The 20,068-nt window shown below is 40.5% G+C and overlaps 1 protein-coding gene across 1 annotated transcript; it reads left to right on the top strand.

Annotated features, from left to right (window-relative positions):
• The first annotated feature begins 952 nt into the window (after positions 1–952).
• Positions 953–19,946, top strand: LOC129727386 (exportin-1). The gene is made up of 9 exons (XM_055685196.1): positions 953–1,165; positions 11,993–12,349; positions 12,511–14,124; positions 14,193–14,482; positions 14,541–14,642; positions 14,707–15,084; positions 15,146–15,478; positions 17,818–18,183; positions 18,331–19,946. The coding sequence occupies exons 3-9, from the start codon at positions 12,582–12,584 to the stop codon at positions 18,478–18,480; spliced, it is 3,162 nt and encodes a 1,053-aa protein (XP_055541171.1). The 5' UTR covers positions 953–1,165; positions 11,993–12,349; positions 12,511–12,581; the 3' UTR covers positions 18,481–19,946.
• The last annotated feature ends 122 nt before the right edge of the window (positions 19,947–20,068 follow it).

A 20,068-nucleotide genomic window follows, 5' to 3' on the forward strand; every position in this document is an offset into this window, starting at 1 on the left:
ATATCGATAAGAGCTGGAAAACTATCGATTTTATCGAATTATTGACCACTAAGCGTTCTTAGCGCCACCATACTGCGTAATGCGACATGCTAAAAAACCGTTGCGTCTTTTTACACATTAAGCAAAATTAGTTTGGATGTCTGCTATCTGTGGTTTGATATTGGAGTATTCTGTCAAGTTCCTACTTGTTCTGCCTATTGATATTCTCTCAAACGTATCAGTTAATGTTTTACTGTAAATTGGTTCTTTTTTGAAATCACATTTCTTAAACCTTTTTTTATCGATAGTATCATGAATATAAGATTTCGACATAAACATTTTTCTGCCGTTAGGAACCATTCAAATATTACATAACGCGAAATTTGACAATTTTCAATATCCAACCACCCCCACGTAACGCAATTTTACATGTTTGACACACGCAAAGTAACACTTCGCTAAAACCCCCCCACCCCTGAGCGCGTTATGTATTATATGAATGATCCCTTATAACACATTTTCGAGGTCATCGCGTAAATTCGAGAGCGCAGCTATGCGGGCGGTGTTTCAGCTAGTATGATTTATTTGAAAGCATGATGTATTTAAATTTATGGAGGAACTGCGGAAGAGAATGGAAATATTTTTCCAAATGAATAATAATTCATGGTATTATTCTAGTTTTATTCATCAAATTGAATGAAATAAGATACCTCTTCTTTGTATGTCGATGTCGAATACCTGTGCTATGTAATAAGCAGTATCAACGCACCCCTCGTTGTTACATTCGCGCTGAAATTGTCAGAACAAGGCCTATTTCAATAGTTCACTTCAAAAACAGTTGCATTAGTATTGAACGATTTCTCCGACGTCATTATAGTATATCTTTTGTATTGGGCAAAGTGAGATAGAAAAGATTCCATCTTGCTTTTTTGATGCTACCTGTGGGTGTCTTTAGCCGCGTCGGCCATAAGCAAATTTGGCGTAGTTTCGCGTTTCTTTGATTTTTTGTTCAGCCGACGGGTGAAACGACGGTCGAAAGACGAGTGCGTTTGCGAACACAGAGTCAAATAGAGACATTAAGCTGGAAAGCATCACAGCGATCTTGTGATGTGAACTCCCGAAGAGAAGTGAACGATTGCTATGTGTGAGTGAATGCGTTCTTGTTGACTTTGTCACGATTGGAAAAGTAAGGAAAATTTTTAGTATTTTACGAGTTATTTCAGATTAGAAATAAGAAAAAACATGATCTCGAAGCACGCTTGCCATCAAACATGTTAGGGATAGTGAAGTTTTCTGAAAACGATTCGTTTACGGTGCAAGAAATGTGTTTTGAAAAAATGTGCTACTGCTGGTTCAATGTCTGTCTCGGCTGATGCGGAACATCTTCGCGGGTGTGGAATTTCATCACAAACAAAATGCCAAGCAGGGAATGCCAATTAAGACGCAAAAATGTGTGTGCAAATTCATTGCGAAAAATTCGATTCTAGTGGAAACATCTCGAGCGCTGGAGGGAAACAGAAAAATGGACATCTGCATTGGCATGTAATACGTAATTGCGTCCTTTTGACGTCGTTTTTTTTTCCTTTGGATTTGCTCCTTGTTGCTCACTACTATTTTCTCACTGCTCATCATTTGTCATCCGTTTTGTCGTTGGATTGCGTCCGCTTGAATGTAGGTTAGGTCACTTAACATAGAAGCTGCTCTTGTGCGATTCAAAATCTTCAAAACGTGAGAAAATTATTCGGCTCGTAGATTCTGAACATTTTTGAATACTAGGTCTAAATATTATTTCGTTTAACGATAGGTAAAATTCATAAAATATAATCATCTGTTGAAATTTTAAACTACATTTTCAAAATTTGTTTTTTCCAATGCTATCGCATTGGTGACAGCTGCAAAAGTATTTAATTGCTTTTTAATTCTCACCAGTAACTAAATGCCGTAAGAATGATTTGATCGAATGTATGGTGAATGTTTTAGTATTGAGCTTTCACAAAAAGCGATAGCTTAGTTTGTTTTTGGTCTGTTTATTGCTTTGTGCACATCTATGAGCATATAGTCATAGCGAATGGGATCAACGGCATTTGACTGGCAAAGTGAGCAAAAAAAAAAAAATCTATCCAGTACACATTCTCTCATCTGTAACGAGACAGTATTGTTAGAGACAATGCTGTTACCTGAGTTATTTTGTTTCATCTGGCAGCATGATATTTTATAGTTTTATTACATTTTTAGACGTTTTAACATAGTTTAGAACGATTTATCACGACATCTAACTAATATATGTTTGTTAATATTGTAATAAAAAGTGCGATTCAATTTTGGATTTGTCTGTTAGTAAGAACTAACGTTATATAAATTTTTATTCCATGAAATGGCACTTTCGTATTTTTGACAAATATTAATTTTATGATTTTTCAAAAAAAAGTCAGCTGTCGTATGTTCAAATCCTTGTTCGAGATTTAGTGTTAGCAGACAATCAGTATTGTCCGTCGCGAGGTCTGTGCCAAAACAACCTTAATTTACATTTGTAATACGCCTTTTTGTGGTTAGCAGCAATAACAAGCTTTCTTTTGAAATGGATTGTGATGTTCCTCCTATATAGAATACGTTTACTGAAGTTTATATCGATTCCTTGCGTAGTTTCTAAGGCCTTATAAAGGGTTACAAAGAGATCGGGATTGGCGGTTTGACACCTCATCGACCCATGCTTAGAGCAGATGTCAGAAGATTCCTTCAGATTAAAAGCTTGACCAAGTAGTTTGTTAGAAATGATTGTTCATACACGTTTGAATAAACCAAATTTCTCTGCTTCCGGGTAATTTATAACCAAGAACTTTCGTTACCAATCAGTCTATAACTTTCAGCTTTTGGAACATTTATTGCATTTTAATCGAGCCAACTAGCAGTTAATTTTCGAGGGTTTTTTACTTGCAGAGAAATAGATGTGACATCATTCGGCGTTTGGTGTCTACTTGTGACCCCTGTGCGGGGCACGGAAGACAGGTCTTAAATTTGAAGAAATTTAACGAGTAATCTAGGTTTGGGATTCGCGATGAAAATGTTTAAAAATTGAAAAATATGGGAAAAAATCCGCAATTTGCAGAGATAGCTTTAGATAGATTTTTTTACTCGTCATCTTCCGGTTCGCCGGTAATGATTTCAGCCTCCGGGCGGTTTTACCTGGTATCTCGGGTGGGAAGACATTTGAAGACATTTTTTCGCAAAACTTAAATAAGGCGTTTTACGAGATGCATTTAAAAAAATTAATGTTGGACCATTAGTTCCCAACTTTTTTGTCTTCGCGGCTTCCTTCGCAAAGCTTCGCGACTCCTTTTGCGAAGCTTCGCGGTCTCCTCAAAAATGCCAAATACAAGTTTTGCAATTCGAGGCTATGTTTGTCGGTCTCATATCGTCCTGCATGTCCAATTTATTTCATGTCTTGGTTTTATTTGCAGAATGGTTGGAAATCTGCTTTCATAGAGGTATGCAGAATGAAATTTTAATCACCTGTCAAATTTACCAAGCCTTCAAACCCTCCCTAGATGAGTTTAGAAGGATTTGTTCAGTTCCAAAATGCAATATACTGTTCTCAATCAACTTAGTTGATTATTTTTTGATTTACTTATTTTCTTAAAAAATACCGTAATGCTGAGAAATTAGCCAAATATTTTTATTTTATTTAAGTAATTCTCGGTATTGGATTTCTGGAAAATTATATTGTTGCCAAACATTGTAAAGAGAGCTCTATAGTGTTCCATGCGAATTCTGCAATAGTGAATATTGCCATGCGCTTAGAGGGACGAATTTGAATTGAAAATCAGTAGAGGGTCACATATGCGTGGTAAATCATCAATGGGACAAACATTTTCGAAACATGCAATAAACTGTTGAATGACAGAATAAAATCGATTCAAAATAACATAACATAGCGTAAAACGGCAGTTCTACACAGATTACAGATTAGAACATAGCATGAAACGGTAGAAGCAGATTAAAGAAATCTCCCAGCTGGTCTCGAGGTACGAAGTTGACCTAACAGCCAGTCGTATGTTCGAGTCCCGGAGTTGAAAAAATCACAGGAGGGTTGTGTGCAAAGCCACGACCGCAAGGTTGAAGTAGAATACTTTTAGAAGAAAGATAACCCGGCTGCTTGCGTGTCAGTCATTTTTCCTAGCAAATAAATGTTGACCGCTCATTGGCAGTATTGAAAATTCTGTGCAAATGAAGTTGAAGTACTACTCAATTTCAGTTTGCACATATAAATACGACCTCACTGAACAGGAAAAGAACAAACTCTGCGGCGCAAACAAGTTTCAACAGTCGGAGTATATGTACATGTGAATTCAAATTAAGATATATAACTTTTGGTTGAAGCTCAGAACGAGAAAATATTAAATCTTCAATTCATTTGTTTCGTTGTCCTAGAAAGAACAGTTTGTTGTTGAATTTAAAATCGGATATGACGCTGATTGCATCTCTGTGTTACGCCGATATCGGGAGTTATGGTGAACTTACGTATGACGAAGGCATCGTATTACCTATTTTATTGAATGAGAGAAAGAGGAATATTGTAAAATTTTGTAAACATTTAACTCAAACAATATTACCAAATCGTCATTCCGCGTCGAACACTCGACAGAAACGGACGTGCAAAGTGGTCGTTTTATTTCAATCCGGTCCGTGTGTACGAATAGCCAAACAAAAGAGTGTATTATTCGCGCTAAAGGCCAACTAGATTGTGAGTTGTGTCGCTACGTTCTGTACCCGGCTCGCAACTTTGGCTGTATTGGTGCAAAATACCAGCTGCAGTTTTGATCTGTGCACAGTGAATAGATCTTTCTAATTCAAGGCCATCAGTTGACAGTCGAGTCGTATCGCTGTGCTGAGTGATCTCACACCCGGCTCACTGCTGGTGGCTGTATTGGTGCTGCTGTACTGGTGCTGCTGGCTGCTTTGGGTGCAGCTTCGAACGATCGGACAACCACTGCTGGAAGGAAGAAGTAAATAGGTACGTGTTCTTGTCGGCGCTAGTGCGCTACATTTAGCGCGATGGATATAGATCCCTCGCCTCCCGTGCCACCATCCCCGAACCCCCTGACACTGACCCTTCTGTTACCCCCTCCCCTGTTCATTCTCCAGTCCCCCCTCGCCCCAGGCTTTACCCGGACGGATCTCAACAGGGCAGCTATTGTTTATTTTCGTCCAAAGGCAGGAGTGAATTCAAAGCGATTAAACATACTGCAAATTTCTAAAGACCTGACGAAGGGGTACAAGGCCGTGACCGAAATTTCCAAGGTCCGACCTAACAAGCTCCGTGTCGTGGTCAGTGATCTGGCACAGGCCAATGCTATCGCTTGCTCTGAGCTCTTCACACGCGAGTATCGCGTTTACATACCCGCACGAGACGTGGAGATCAACGGTGTCATAACCGATTCGAGTCTGTCTGTCGAGTGTATCCTAAAAAGTGCAACCGGTTGCTTCAAAAATACCGTAACACAGGCGAAGATTTTGGATTGTAAGCAATTGCGGTCCATGTCTCTCGTCGGCGGTAAAAAAGTTTACACTCCGTCAGACTCGTTTCGCGTTACGTTTGCCGGATCTGCACTCCCTAGCCACGTCTCGATCGACCGGGTTCGTCTGCCTGTGCGATTGTATGTACCCCGTGTTATGAATTGCACCAATTGCAAGCAGTTAGGCCACACAGCCGCCTACTGCTGCAATAAGGCACGATGTAGCAAGTGTGGGGGAGACTCATGTGGAAGATTCTTGCAGTGTTAATGCTGAAAAATGTATTCACAGTGGGGAAAACCAGCATGAGCTCTCCACATGCCCGGTGTACATGCAGCGCAGAGATAAAATCAAGCGGTCACTTAAGGAGCGTTCAAAGCGTTCTTATGCTGAGATGCTGAAGAAGACCGTGACCACTTCTACCATAATATCGAACCCCTTTGATCTGTTGTCCTCTGATGAAACCGATTCTGACGATTCATCAGCGGGAACATCTTATGCCAATCCTGGGGAGTCTAGGAAGAGGAAAAATGTTTCTTCTCCTAAACTTCCCCGTAAAGGTCCTAAGATTTCCCAAAGTGTAATGAAAAGTACGAACAAACCAAACAGTGCTGCGGAAAAACCGAAGCAAACTCCTCCTGGGCTTGCAAATTTAAAGTCCCAGGAGGAGTTCCCAGCACTGCCAGGAACATCTAAAACCCCAGTTGTTCCTTTTGCACATCCAGTTGATGAAACAAACTCTGGATTAGTGAAATTTTCTGACATTGTGGACTGGATTTTTGAAAATTTCAATGTACCCGATCCAATTAAAATTTTTCTTACAGCATTCCTCCCAACAGTTAGATCATTTTTGAAGCAGTTGACTGCCCAATGGCCCCTCCTTGCAGCGATTGTATCCTTCGATGCCTAATTCAACTGCGTATATGAAGGATTCTATCTCTGTCTTACAGTGGAATTGTAGAAGTATTTTACCAAAAATTGATTCGTTTAAAGTTTTGATAAATAAAAACAAATGCGATGCATTTTCCCTTTGTGAAACTTGGCTTACTTCAAATATTGATCTCAACTTCCATGATTTTAATATTATTCGCCTTGATCGAGACACCCCATATGGAGGAGTACTTTTAGGGATTAAAAAGTGCTATTCTTTCTATCGTATTAACCTCCCCTCGATTCCAGGCATCGAAGTTGTCGCATGTCAAATGACAATACAAGGTAAAGAGCTTTGTATTGCCTTAATATATATTCCTCCCAGAGCACAGGTTGGGCAACGGCTGCTCTTTGATTTAATAGAACTTCTTCCCTCGCCACGTTTGATTTTGGGAGACTTCAACTCTCATGGTGTGGCTTGGGGTTTCCCTTACAATGATACCCGCTCCTCTTTAATCTATAACCTTTGCGATGACTTCGACATGACTATTTTAAACAACGGTGAAATGACACGTATCCCGAAACCTCCAGCGCGCCCAAGCGCTTTGGATCTATCCTTATGTTCGACGTCGCTACGGTTGGATTGCACATGGAAGGTAATCCTCGATCCTCACGGTAGCGACCATCTGCCTATTCTTATTTCAATTACAAACGGGTCAACTCGCATGCGACCAATTGACATTCCGTATGACCTCACATGTCGATTGGAAGTTATACGAGGAAATGATTTCAAAAGCGGTCGAGTCGATTCAACATTATCCACCACTTGAAGAATACAGCCTCCTCGCGGGCTTGATTCTCGACGCCGCGTTGCAAGCCCAAACGAAGAAATATCCCGGCGTAACGATCAAAGAACGGCCTCCCACTCCGTGGTGGGACCAAGAGTGCTCCGATGTCTACACGCAAAGATCCGACGCGTTTTTGGCCTTCCAGAAGGGAGGTATCCCTGGCGACTATTTACGGTATTCGGAGCTTGATACCAAGCTTAAAAGTTTGGCTAAAGCAAAGAAACGCGGATATTGGCGTCAGTTCGTGAACGAGACGTCGAGGGAGACATCGATTAGCACTCTTTGGAACACAGCCCGAAGAATGCGGAATCGCGTAACGGTCAACGAAAGCGAGGAGTCTTCAAGTCGGTGGATATTTGATTTTGCCAGGAAAGTATGTCCGGACTCTGTTCCTGAGCAAAACATTGTTCGCGATGCGTCTCCGGGCCACGACGCGATAGAATCACCTTTTACGATGGCAGAATTTTCAGTTGCCCTCCTGTCCTGTAACAATAACGCGCCAGGGTTAGATAGAATCAAATTCAACTTGTTGAAGAATCTACCCGGCAATGCCAAGAGGCGCTTGTTGAACTTGTTCAATAAGTTCCTGGAGCAAAACATTGTACCGCAGGATTGGAGGCAAGTGAAGGTGATCGCCATCCAAAAACCAGGGAAACCAGCTTCTGATCACAACTCTTATAGGCCGATTGCAATGCTATCCTGTATCCGGAAATTGATGGAAAAAATGATACTCCGTCGTTTAGACCATTGGGTCGAATCAAATGGTCTACTATCAGATACTCAATTCGGCTTCCGCCGTGCCAAAGGGACGAATGATTGTCTTGCGTTGCTTTCAACAGATATTCAGCTGGCGTATGCTCGCAAAGAACAAATGGCGTCTGCGTTCTTGGACATGAAGGGGGCTTTTGATTTCGTTTCTATTGACATTCTTTCGGGTAAACTTCACCGACAAGGATTTTCTCCAATTTTGAACAATTTTTTGCACAATTTGTTGTCCGAAAAGCACATGCATTTTACGCACGGCGATTTGGCAACTTTTCGCATTAGCTACATGAGTCTTCCCCAGGGCTCATGTTTAAGCCCCCTTCTTTACAACTTTTATGTAAATGACATCGACGAATGTCTGGCAAATTCATGCACGATAAGACAACTTGCAGACGACAGTGTAATCTCTGTTACAGGAGCCAAAGCTGCCGATTTGCAAGGACCATTGCAAGATACCTTGGACAATTTGTCTGCTTGGGCTTTACAGCTAGGTATCGAATTCTCTCCGGAGAAGACTGAGATAGTAGTTTTTTCTAGGAAGCATGAACCTGCTCAGCTTCAAACACAATTAATGGGTAAAACGATTTCTCAGGTTTTGGTACACAAATATCTTGGTGTCTGGTTCGACTCTAAAGGCACCTGGGGTTGTCACGTGAAGTATCTGATGAAAAAATGTCAACAAAGAGTGAATTTTCTTCGTACAATAACCGGCCAATGGTGGGGAGCCCACCCAGGAGACCTTATAAGGCTTTACCAAACAACGATACTGTCTGTTATTGAGTACGGGTGTTTCTGCTTCCGCTCCGCAGCAAACACACATTTGATCAAACTGGAGCGAATACAATATCGTTGTTTGCGTATCGCCTTGGGTTGCATGCAATCGACCCATACGATGAGTTTGGAGATCTTAGCTGGAGTACTACCATTGAAAAACCGCTTCTGGAGCCTGTCTTCTCGTATTCTAATCAAATGTGAGGTCTTGACCCGTCCCGTGATTGAAAGTTTTGAAAGGTTAATCGAACTTAATTCTCAAACCCGTTTTATGACATTGTATTTCAATCACATGTCCCAAAATATTAACCCTTCTTCGAATATTCCAAATCGTGTCGACTTATTAAATACTTCTGATTCTACTGTGTTTTTCGATACATCCATGATAGAAGAAACTCGTGGAATCCCGGATCATTTACGCGTGCAGCAGATCCCTAAAAATTTTTCCAATAAATATCGAAACATCAACTGCGACAATATGTACTACACTGACGGATCACTTCTTGATGGGTCCACTGGCTTCGGTATCTTCAATAACATTTAAACCGTCTCCCATAAGCTCGATAATCCTGCTTCTGTTTACGTCGCAGAATTAGCTGCAATTCAGTACACCCTAGGGATTATCGAAAAAATGCCCACGGACCATTATTTCATCTTTACGGACAGTCTCAGTTCCATTGAGGCTCTCCGATCGATGAAAGATGTTAAGCACTCTCCGTATTTCCTGGGGAAAATACGGGAACATCTGAGTGCTTTATCCGAAAATCTACTCAGATTACCTTAGCGTGGGTCCCTTCTCACTGCTCGATACCGGGTAATGAGAAAGCGGACTCTTTGGCTAAGGTGGGCGCAACAAACGGTGATATTTATGAAAGACCAATTGCCTTTAATGAATTTTTCGCATTTGTACGTCAGAATACGATCATCAGTTGGCAAAATGCTTGGACCAGAGGGAAACTGGGAAGGTGGTTACATTCCATAATCCCTAAGGTGTCGACGAATCCGTGGTTCAAGGGGTTGGATGTTGGTCGGGATTTCATTTGCGTGATGTCCCGGCTTATGTCCAATCACTATAGATTTGACGCGCATCTCCGTCGTGTTGGGCTCGGAGAGAGTGGTGTCTGTGCCTGTGGTGAAGGTTATCACGACATAGAGCACGTTGTTTGGTCATGCCCTGTACGCTGTTCCTGTTCGTGATGTCTTGGCGAGCCGTGACCTATCCTACATGTCCCTTATATACGTTTTCCTGAAATCCATCCACGCCCCAGTTTAGTCCTATCCCCTTCCGCCTACATCCAACCTAACGACAAGAACACGTTAAGACCCCGGATCCGGAAACAGCGATCAGACCCGCACGATACTCTCAAGGCCCGAGGGAGACAACCCAATATGCCAGTCCGTAATGTCTTGGCCCTGCAGCGGAACAAATTTAATATGCTGCTTACCCATGGCAATGATAACCATCATACAGTAAACCAGTGCTTTTAATGCAAAATATTATAGCTTTAAGTTAGATTTAGTTTCAGCTTGTAGTCGGCAGCGAGGATAAAAAATTTGCTTTTAGTTATTAAGATACTTTAGAAAGTAAGCTACCAGATATAATTGGCGCCGTTAAACATTAAATTGTATTTGTGCCGTGTCAAATAAACTATAGATGAAGAAAAAAATTACCAAATCGTAGTCAGGCACTTTGACAACAAAGTTGAAGGCTGTTTTCACACTGAAAATCAGACAGCCAGCAGAAGTTTTGATTGCCAAAATCCAGAAATCCGAACAGCCGTAAAGAGAGCTGTTTATTCACCTACGGCAAGTTTCTCGCCCCATCCCTCGCGTTCGCGTTCACCATGGCAGAGGCCTAACTGTCTTCTAACAGGGCAGTTTGTTATTCAAAGTCGGTTATGCGTATCGCAGCCTTTGCGCTGCCCCTACAGTGGGGGGGGGGGGGGCTTTACTAAATGAAGTAAAAGTAAAAATTAGACAACTACAACAGAATTTGATTGCATCCAGCACAGAATATCTGCTTGTGTTAATGCCAGAAAGTTATTAACCTTCAATTATTTGTTTATTTGCCTTGAAAAAGGCATTTTGCGGTTCAAAATCAGTTGCTGATCACAACCTTTGAGCTGCCCTAACAGTGGGGGAATTAGGATACACGGATAACACGCACTGTGGAAGCTATTTCACATTCAGTAAATTCGACGGGTGCGACAGATTTAAATTGCTAGGATCCAACACATAATGCTTGCTTGCGTTGTCAAAAAATATTAACTTCCAATGACTTGTTTATTTGCCTTGAAAAAGGCATTTTGATTTACAAAATTGGGTTTCCTGATGGCAATCTTCATGCTGCCCCAACACGGGGGGAATAATGGCAGTCTGGCGACACATGCTGAGAAAAACCGCGCTGCTCCTGAGACGTGGTGACCAACTACAGGGTTAGTGCTGCTGCTAAGGAAGGATGACTGCTGTTATCGCTGTCTAGAACTATTATGAGCGGCTTCGGCTGAAACAGGCTCTTATATAGGCCAAATAGCATGTTTTCAATTGCAAGGTATATGATTCTGTCGACCGTGCTTGGGAAGCAATCATATAACGACCAATCAGAGGTCGAATTTTTCGTTTTGACAAGGCTTGACTATTTTCAATAGTACAATAGTGTGAATAATAAAATTACAATTATCTTATTTTGGGAAGAATCTTAGAAGATTTTCCTATCTATGGCTGCAAGAACGAAGGAAATCCATCGGATACTGACCGATTTATTAGCATTTGAAATTGGACATATTTTTCACTTTTTTCGGTTTTAGATTTTCATTTCACATCCCTATGTAGCCGAACTTCCTGAGAGAAGTATTCTACTTCAAAAAACATTTCCTAAAAAATGTTTGGAGGGTTTGGATTACAGTTTAGAATGTTGCTTTGAGTCCAGTGTTGCATATACACTCGATGACGGTATAATTTGTAAATTTATTTTTACAGCTTAAAATGACTTTAAAATTAAATTACATTTAGCTTGCTTATCGAACAAAGCTCTTACCTGTATTATGTTGATTACCCATCAAGTTGATTTTGAAACACAGTACTAGAGGGGACAGAAGCCATGGTATAACGAATTTTAATATCGAGCGCCGGATACAAACAGACATTGAAACAGAATAGTATCATATTGTTTGCCACGAATGAATATCTAATATCAAGTTTCGAGGAATTTAGTGCTTTGCCCGAATAAAAACATACATTATTTCCAGGACTGTTGAATGTTGATGCGTTTGGTATAACTGAGGCAATCTGCTGGAACTGTGTTAGGTGCAACGAGATTCATCTTTAAACATCCCCATTGATCAAGGAGAAACGGACGTTGGAAAGGATACGGAAGAAGGATCAACATCGCAAGTGTGGCACTGTGTGCTGATAGAGAAAACGGGAGTGTGAGTTTGCGAGAGTGTGGCTAGAATTTGAGAAGGGTTGCAAATATTTCCGTTTCTTTGGGGTGAATATAAGCTAGAAAGTGCGAAGTGTGCTGATATTCGCGGGTCGTGCGCATCTATCACAGAACGTTGTTGCCATCGTAGAAGCGAACGTGTTAAGCTGAAAGGACAATCAATGTGAGTGAACGCCATCAACGAAACAACGTCTGCGAGCGTGCGAGTGTTGTGAGAGATGGAATAAACGGGCACGAACGGTAGAATCGAACGAGTGCGACGAGTCAAAAGCGAAAAAGAGTAAAAAGCCGATTATAATTGTATTGTTTTATAATACCATCTAGTTTGTAAACAAGGAACCGAGTGCGTGCATGAGATATAAGCTACTGACTACTGTACCTAAAGTCGGAACGAGATGTCCATGGTAATGATTCGTATGGAGGAAGCCAACAAGTTGTTGGATTTTTCCCAAAAGCTTGATATTGGCTTGCTGGACAGCGTCGTTGAGTGTCTGTATAACAGTACTGGGGAACAACTACGATTGGCTCAGAATGTGTTGACCACACTGAAGGAACATCCGGATGCGTGGACTAGAGTCGATAGTATACTAGAATTTTCTCAAAATCAGCAGACTAAATTTTACGCTCTGCAAATTCTCGAAGAGGTCATCAAAACCCGCTGGAAAATCCTGCCCAGAAATCAATGCGAAGGAATAAAGAAATATGTGGTCGGATTGATTATCAAAACTTCGCAAGATGCCACTGTAATGGAAGCGAACAAAGTTTACCTGAACAAACTCAACATTATTCTGGTGCAGATTTTAAAACGCGAATGGCCGAACAATTGGGAAACTTTCATCAGTGACATCGTGGGTGCATCGAAAACAAACGAAACCCTCTGCCAAAACAACATGATCATTTTAAAGTTACTGAGCGAGGAAGTTTTTGATTTCTGTTCAGGTCAAATCACCCAGACAAAGGCAAAACATCTGAAAGATACCATGTGCTCGGAATTTTCTCAAGTTTTCCAGTTATGTCAGTTCGTGTTAGAAAACTCATTAAACGCTCCACTGATTTCAGCCACGCTGGAAACCCTTCTGAAATTTTTGAACTGGATTCCACTGGGATACATATTTGAGACAAAGTTGATCGACATGCTGGTCTGCCGCTTTCTGACGATACCGATGTTCCGTAACATCACGCTAAAATGTCTCTCTGAGATTGCTGGTCTGCAGCTGGCTAACTACGGACACATTTTCGTAGCAATGTTCAAGCAAACTATGGAACAGTTCGATATCATGATACCAGCCTGCACCAACATGAATCAGATCTACATGAATGGCTCCGATGACGAACAGTGTTTCGTTCAAAACTTAGCCATGTTTTTGTGCACTTTCTTAAGGGTACATTCGGCTTTGGTGGAAAAAAGAGAAACGATGGACACGGTGCTTAAAGCGCTCGGTTATCTGGTTATGATTTCTGAAGTGGATGATGTTGAAATATTCAAAATTTGCTTAGAGTATTGGAATAGCCTTGCTTCCGAGCTGTACAAAGAATCGTATAGTTCAAGCCAACGTCGTACGTTCTACGCCAAAATTCTGTCCAAGGTTCGCTACATCATGATATCTCGAATGGCGAAACCGGAGGAGGTGCTTGTCGTTGAGAATGAAAACGGGGAAGTAGTGCGAGAGTTCATGAAGGATACTAATAGTATTAATTTGTACAAGAATATGCGCGAGACGCTTGTCTATTTGACACATCTGGATTACGCCGACACCGAGCGTATCATGACGGAGAAGCTATGCCACCAGGTCAATGGGAGCGAGTTTACATGGAAGAATTTGAATACGCTCTGCTGGGCGATCGGATCTATTTCCGGTGCCTTTTTCGAAGACGACGAAAAGCGGTTTCTAGTAACCGTGATTAAGGAGTTGCTGGGGCTCTGCGAACATAAGAAAGGTAAGAGTAGTTTGAATCAGGTAATTTTGCATGCCTTTAAAATAACACAAAAATCCATAACTATTCAGGTAAGGACAACAAAGCTATCATAGCATCGAACATCATGTATGTGGTTGGCCAGTATCCTCGCTTTCTTCGAGCCCATTGGAAATTCCTTAAAACGGTTGTAAACAAGCTGTTTGAGTTTATGCACGAGACGCATGATGGTGTACAGGATATGGCGTGTGACACCTTCATTAAAATTGCTCTAAAATGCCGGCGTCACTTTGTCCAGCTACAACCCAATGAGTCGTGCACATTTATTGAGGAAATCCTTGCTACCATGAGCACGATTATTTGCGATCTGCAACCGCAGCAAGTAGGTTTCGATTTTCGTCTCTCTTAAACGTGGATAAATTATTATCGCTTCTTTCCAGGTACACACTTTCTACGAAGCCGTCGGATACATGATTTCCGCCCAAGTCGATCAGGTTCAGCAGAATATTTTGATCGAAAAGTATATGATGCTGCCTAACCAAGTAAAATAGAAAAAAAAAAACAGTTATATTTCTGAATAATTTAATACTAAACCAAATGTTTCAGGTATGGGATGAAATCATTTCACAGGCTACGAAAAATGTTGACATTCTGAAAGACATGGCTGCTGTCAAACAGCTCGGAAGCATATTAAAAACCAACGTAAGAGCATGCAAAGCTCTGGGACATGCTTACGTTTCGCAGCTTGGTCGCATCTATCTTGATATGCTAAATGTGTACAAAATCATGTCGGAGAATATTACTCAGGCGATTGCTTTGAATGGGTTAGCCATCAACAACCAGCCGTTGATCAAAGCGATGCACGTTGTCAAAAAGGAAACGTTAACGCTGATCTCCGAGTGGGTGTCCAAGTCGAATGATTCACAAATGGTAATGGAGAATTTCATTCCACCATTGTTAGAAACTGTGTTATTTGATTATCAGGTACGGTGATGTAATAGCTTGGTAATACCTTTGCTTATTATGTAATATTTTTCTATAATAGCGTACGAAAGTGCCGAATGCCCGAGAACCGCTGGTGCTGAGCACGATGGCTTCAATCGTGAACAAACTGCAGGCTGTCATAACTCCAGAGATTCCCAAAATTTTCGACGCCGTTTTCGACTGCACTTTGGACATGATCAATAAGAACTTTGAGGATTATCCGCAGCATCGCACTAACTTTTACGAGCTTCTGCAGGCCGTCAATACACACTGCTTCAAGGCATTCTTGAGCATTCCGCCGAATCAATTTAAGCTGGTATTCGACTCTATAGTTTGGGCTTTCAAGCACACGATGCGCAACGTAGCCGACACGGGATTGAACATACTAATGCAGGTAGGACAATGACGTCATCTTCTCGTGTACATGGTCGAATGTAAAGGAATAGCTAGTAGTTTTAGCTAGTTCCCAATGATTCGATTCCTTCTTTTTTCAGTATGCACCAACAAAAATGCTGTCTGCAAGAATGGATCAATATATGAAGATTACTTTTGCGATTTAGTTTCTGCCTAGAGTGTGCAGCACTACTGTAGATGTCTTGTGGAATCTGAGAATAGGAATATCTGCGAAGTAGAGAGTGTCGAGCGTGCTTGCGGATGGTCTTGAGTGTGATTCCATTTGTTTGGTGAGCATGAATTGGGTAACCGTTAGAGAATGACAGCGATTGATTGATTAGAATGATGAATTTTTATGTGGTGTGTTATTTTCGTCCTTGGCGGATATTAATTTTAAGTGCCAAGCTATTCGTCCGTTTGTTTTTGTGTGGAGAGGTTTGATTTTTTTTTCTTTTTTCTACGTTTCACTTTCCGATAGGATTATTGCTTGCAGTCTTGGGATCTTTCAACAAAAACCTGGACGATAAAATAATCTTCTAGGGCTTAGTAACTGATCTTACCTTCCTACATGAATTAAGCGAATGTAGTTAAATTTACTTTTAATTACTATTCCCACATACTAAGAATCCAATGTTAAATGGTATACTTTCGATTATGTTGTACAAATCATCTAAATATTCCGTAAAGAGTTTTTTAGAGAGTTTTCGAAACTGGTTTCATTTATGGGATTGAATCTAATAAGTAAACCGTGATCCTTTATTAAAGTATTAACAGCTTTCAACATTTTTTTCCGTCAGTTAATCCAGCTAACCAACTTGTGATAATAAAAGCAAAGTTGGCAAGATCTCAAATTTGTTTTTTATGTCGGCTTTAACATTGAATATATTCGTTTCTAATGTTCGTCCCGACTCAGCGATATTTTTTGTGGATGGCTCAAAAATAGATACCTTAGCTGGGACAGGAATCTTCGGTCCTGCAATCGTCACACTCAAAAATGATTCTTGAGTCATTATGGTTCAATATTAACTTACTGAGAATTCAGTAAAAGAAATGATGAAAACCATGATTCAGTAATACTACCGAGATTTCGGATATTTTGCGTTGAACTTCCAGTTAAGTTTGACAGCTGCCTTTTTTAACCGAGCACTAATTGGTGCCACTCGAGTAAATTCTAAGTAAGATAATATCAGTGGGAATAGCACATCGACCAGCAGTGTTTCAAGCAGAGATTTTTGCAACAATTGAATGCAGATGTATAATTACTAGAAAATACAGTCATGTAAATATTTGTATTTTCCCTGGCAGTCAGGCTGCATAGAAAGAAAGCACTTAGTGCGAACAACTGTGCATCTCTAACTGTCTTGGAATGCAGTCTCACATTGCGTCAGCTGTATCAAACGAGCTTATCCAATTTCCAGGTTTGGTTTCCAGGACATTATGGCATTGTTGGAACTGTAAGGGCTAACGCGCTTGCAAAACAAGGACCTAACTACTAGTTAGGTCCCTTTAGCTGTCAAAAAGTTTGCCCAAACTAAGAAATTCATAACGGCAAATGTAAATCATCCAACAGAGCACTTTATACATACGTTGGCCTAGTAATTAGGCACTCGAGCAAATATCATTTGAATAATACTGGCCGGGTTCAGAGTTATATGTGTCGCTTTTGTAATGTAGAAAATGACATCTGCTGTAAAGTTAGGGTGCATCATTCTAATTAGAGTTCTTGACCTGTTTCTTCAACCAGTTTTTGCAATATTTAAAGATTTTTTTTAGAATAACTTTTGACTCCTACCCCATCTTTTTATATTATGGAAGTACATATTTGACAGTAAACACTGATCAACATATATTTTATCACCAGCTCAAGAGAATAACTAACAGGTTGGAAAATTGATCGAATGTTGCGCAGAAGCTTGAGTTGCTAAGTAAATTATATTTGAACGAACAGACCGACTGCAAGTCTCCCAGCTGGTGTCGAAGTACGATTATGGCCTAATACGCCAATCGTCGTATGTTCGAGTACCGGCTCGGGAGAGACAGTTAGTGTAGGATCGTAGCGCTAGCCCCGCAATTATCCTGTACACCTAACAATCGGCTGCGAAGTCTGTGTATAGTAAAACAGAAGGTCTAGTTCCGATACGGAATATAGCACCAGGCTTCACTTGGCTTGGCAAGTCTGCTTGATAAAGATTGTTTAGTAACTTGTGTGACGGTGACACTTAAGTCCAACACTAGGCTGTCATGAACCTAGAACTAAATAGCAGTATAGTGATAGGCTTGTTATATTTTAATTCTATACCCAGGTCTGATAAAAACGTTTCAATTTGAAAATTATTACAGATGCTACAGAATTTGGAGCAGCACCCCCAAGCGGCGCAGAGCTTCTACCAGACGTACTTCACCGACATCTTGATGCAGATTTTCTCGGTAGTGACGGACACCTCGCATACGGCCAGTTTACAGAACCATGCGACCATTCTGGCGTACATGTTCTCACTAGTTGAAGCCGGCCGCATCACTGCCAGCCTTGGTCCGTCAACCGACAACGTGCTGAACATTCAGGAATATGTTGCTACCCTGCTCAAGTCCGCCTTCAGTCACCTTACCGATAACCAGATCAAAATCTTTGTCACCGGCTTGTTCAACCTTGATCAGGATGTGCACGCATTTAAAGAGCATTTAAGGGATTTCCTTATCCAGATTAAGGTAACGTTTCGTTGTATGTGATTGCACGATTTGCTCGGAGCACTGTTCAAGATTTGTCAAAGAATAACTCACTCACGTTTTCTCGGAAATTGATGTATGACTTAGGTAGCAATATTATAGTACATATTTTTGGTTTGTATTTTGCAGGAGGTTACCGGCGATGATGATTCCGACCTATACTTGGAGGAACGAGAGACCGAACTGAAAAAGGCCCAGGAGGAAAAGAGGCGAATTCTGATGACGGTGCCTGGTATGATCAATCCACACGAACTGCCGGAAGAAATGCAGGATGAGTAAGGTTACTGAATATGAGTTGTTGTCGTGAGATCATAAATAAAAAAAGTTAGAGTTGCAACAAGGCGTTTCGAAAGCAGCAGAGTAGTTTGCGAAGAGGTAGCATTTTGAATTTAGCTTCTTTCCATTTAAAAGAATTTATTTTTGCTTTCTTAACTACAATAAACATGGAATACGTTCAAAATATACATACACACTAATGATTCATGCTGCATAACAGTAAATTTCTAGATAACACACATAGCGCGAAACACTCGATCACATGTGTCATTAACAGAAGAAAAAAACCAAGACACCGAATAAGAAAATGAACCAAAATCAATACAGCCATATGCAGCTGAAAATAAACTGAAAACATTTAGAAAATCCCAGTTACAGAAAAATCTATCATTAAAGTTTTTAGGCATCCAGAGAATGTTTGATTGTCGTTTTGCGTTGATGATTGCTTTTGAAAAGATTCAGCAAACAATCCTATTGGCATGAATTCGTGTGCGATTATTTTATAAAAACGTAAAACGGTGTCCCCTTTTTATTACCTACTTTTTACTACTAATTTATAAGACGCAGAATATTACATTAATATCTATTTTACGGATTAACGCGTGTTGGTATGTATGAAATTTGTTGATTTATTGTTCATGATTTTTTTCAAACTACTCAAGTTTACTACGCGGTATAGAGAAGCGATTATGCTGCCAGAACTCGTTTCGGAAAAGTTTGAATTGGAACGGCTCGTAAGCCGATGTGTGAGAAGCGAAGAAACAGAATAGTTACTACATTTTTGCATTATATTTTGAACATTTGGATTCAGTTTACGGATTGATCGTATGGCAAGAAACAGTTGGAGGGATGAGATGAACAAACAAAAGTCGAGCACAGTGGCAGCGAAGAAGAGAATGTATTTTACAGGGCGAGAATAACAGGAGGGATTTTACGCTGAATGTAGTGATTGAAGTTTATCAGTAGAGGACACAATACGAGAATCGAAAAAAAAGAAAAAAAGTAAGCACTAATAATTTATAAGAGGTAAGATTTGAATACTAGTAGTGGACACATCGTCTAAGGGTGTAGCAAAAACAGTTGAGCAACAGGTGAACACAAACCGGAATATATTGCCGGAAACAAGAAAAAAAGAATCGAAAAATTTCATTGCAAAATATGAAGCCACTTCAAAGTAAAATGTAGAATCGCGAAGAGTTATTACAAAAATGTATGCGTGTTTGTATGTTTGTGTGCCACCTAACTCGGAGTGAACTATTTGCGACAGGTTTATCTAGACACAATACTAGCATTAGCTGGAATGCAAATTAAGCTGTTTTTTAGCAGATCACAATGATGGCGAAAACTGAGATTTAGTTGCGTGCAAACGAAGTGGTACGTTTTTTGACAAATTGCAAAAACGCAAAAATAGAATTCGGATCAGTAAATAAAACCAGAATCATTTACTATCTCACGTAGATCGTACCTAATGTTCCATTTGTTTTGCTTTGTATTATTTTACGTAAAAGAAATTACCCACTGTTTTGCAAAATAATCAAAATCCATATAAGCGAACGGTAGCGCGGGAATCATCAGTAAAACGTGTAGAACT

This window comes from Wyeomyia smithii, chromosome 3 (genome assembly GCF_029784165.1).
Source record: "Wyeomyia smithii strain HCP4-BCI-WySm-NY-G18 chromosome 3, ASM2978416v1, whole genome shotgun sequence".
In the NCBI taxonomy this organism is placed as follows: Eukaryota; Metazoa; Arthropoda; class Insecta; order Diptera; family Culicidae; genus Wyeomyia; species Wyeomyia smithii.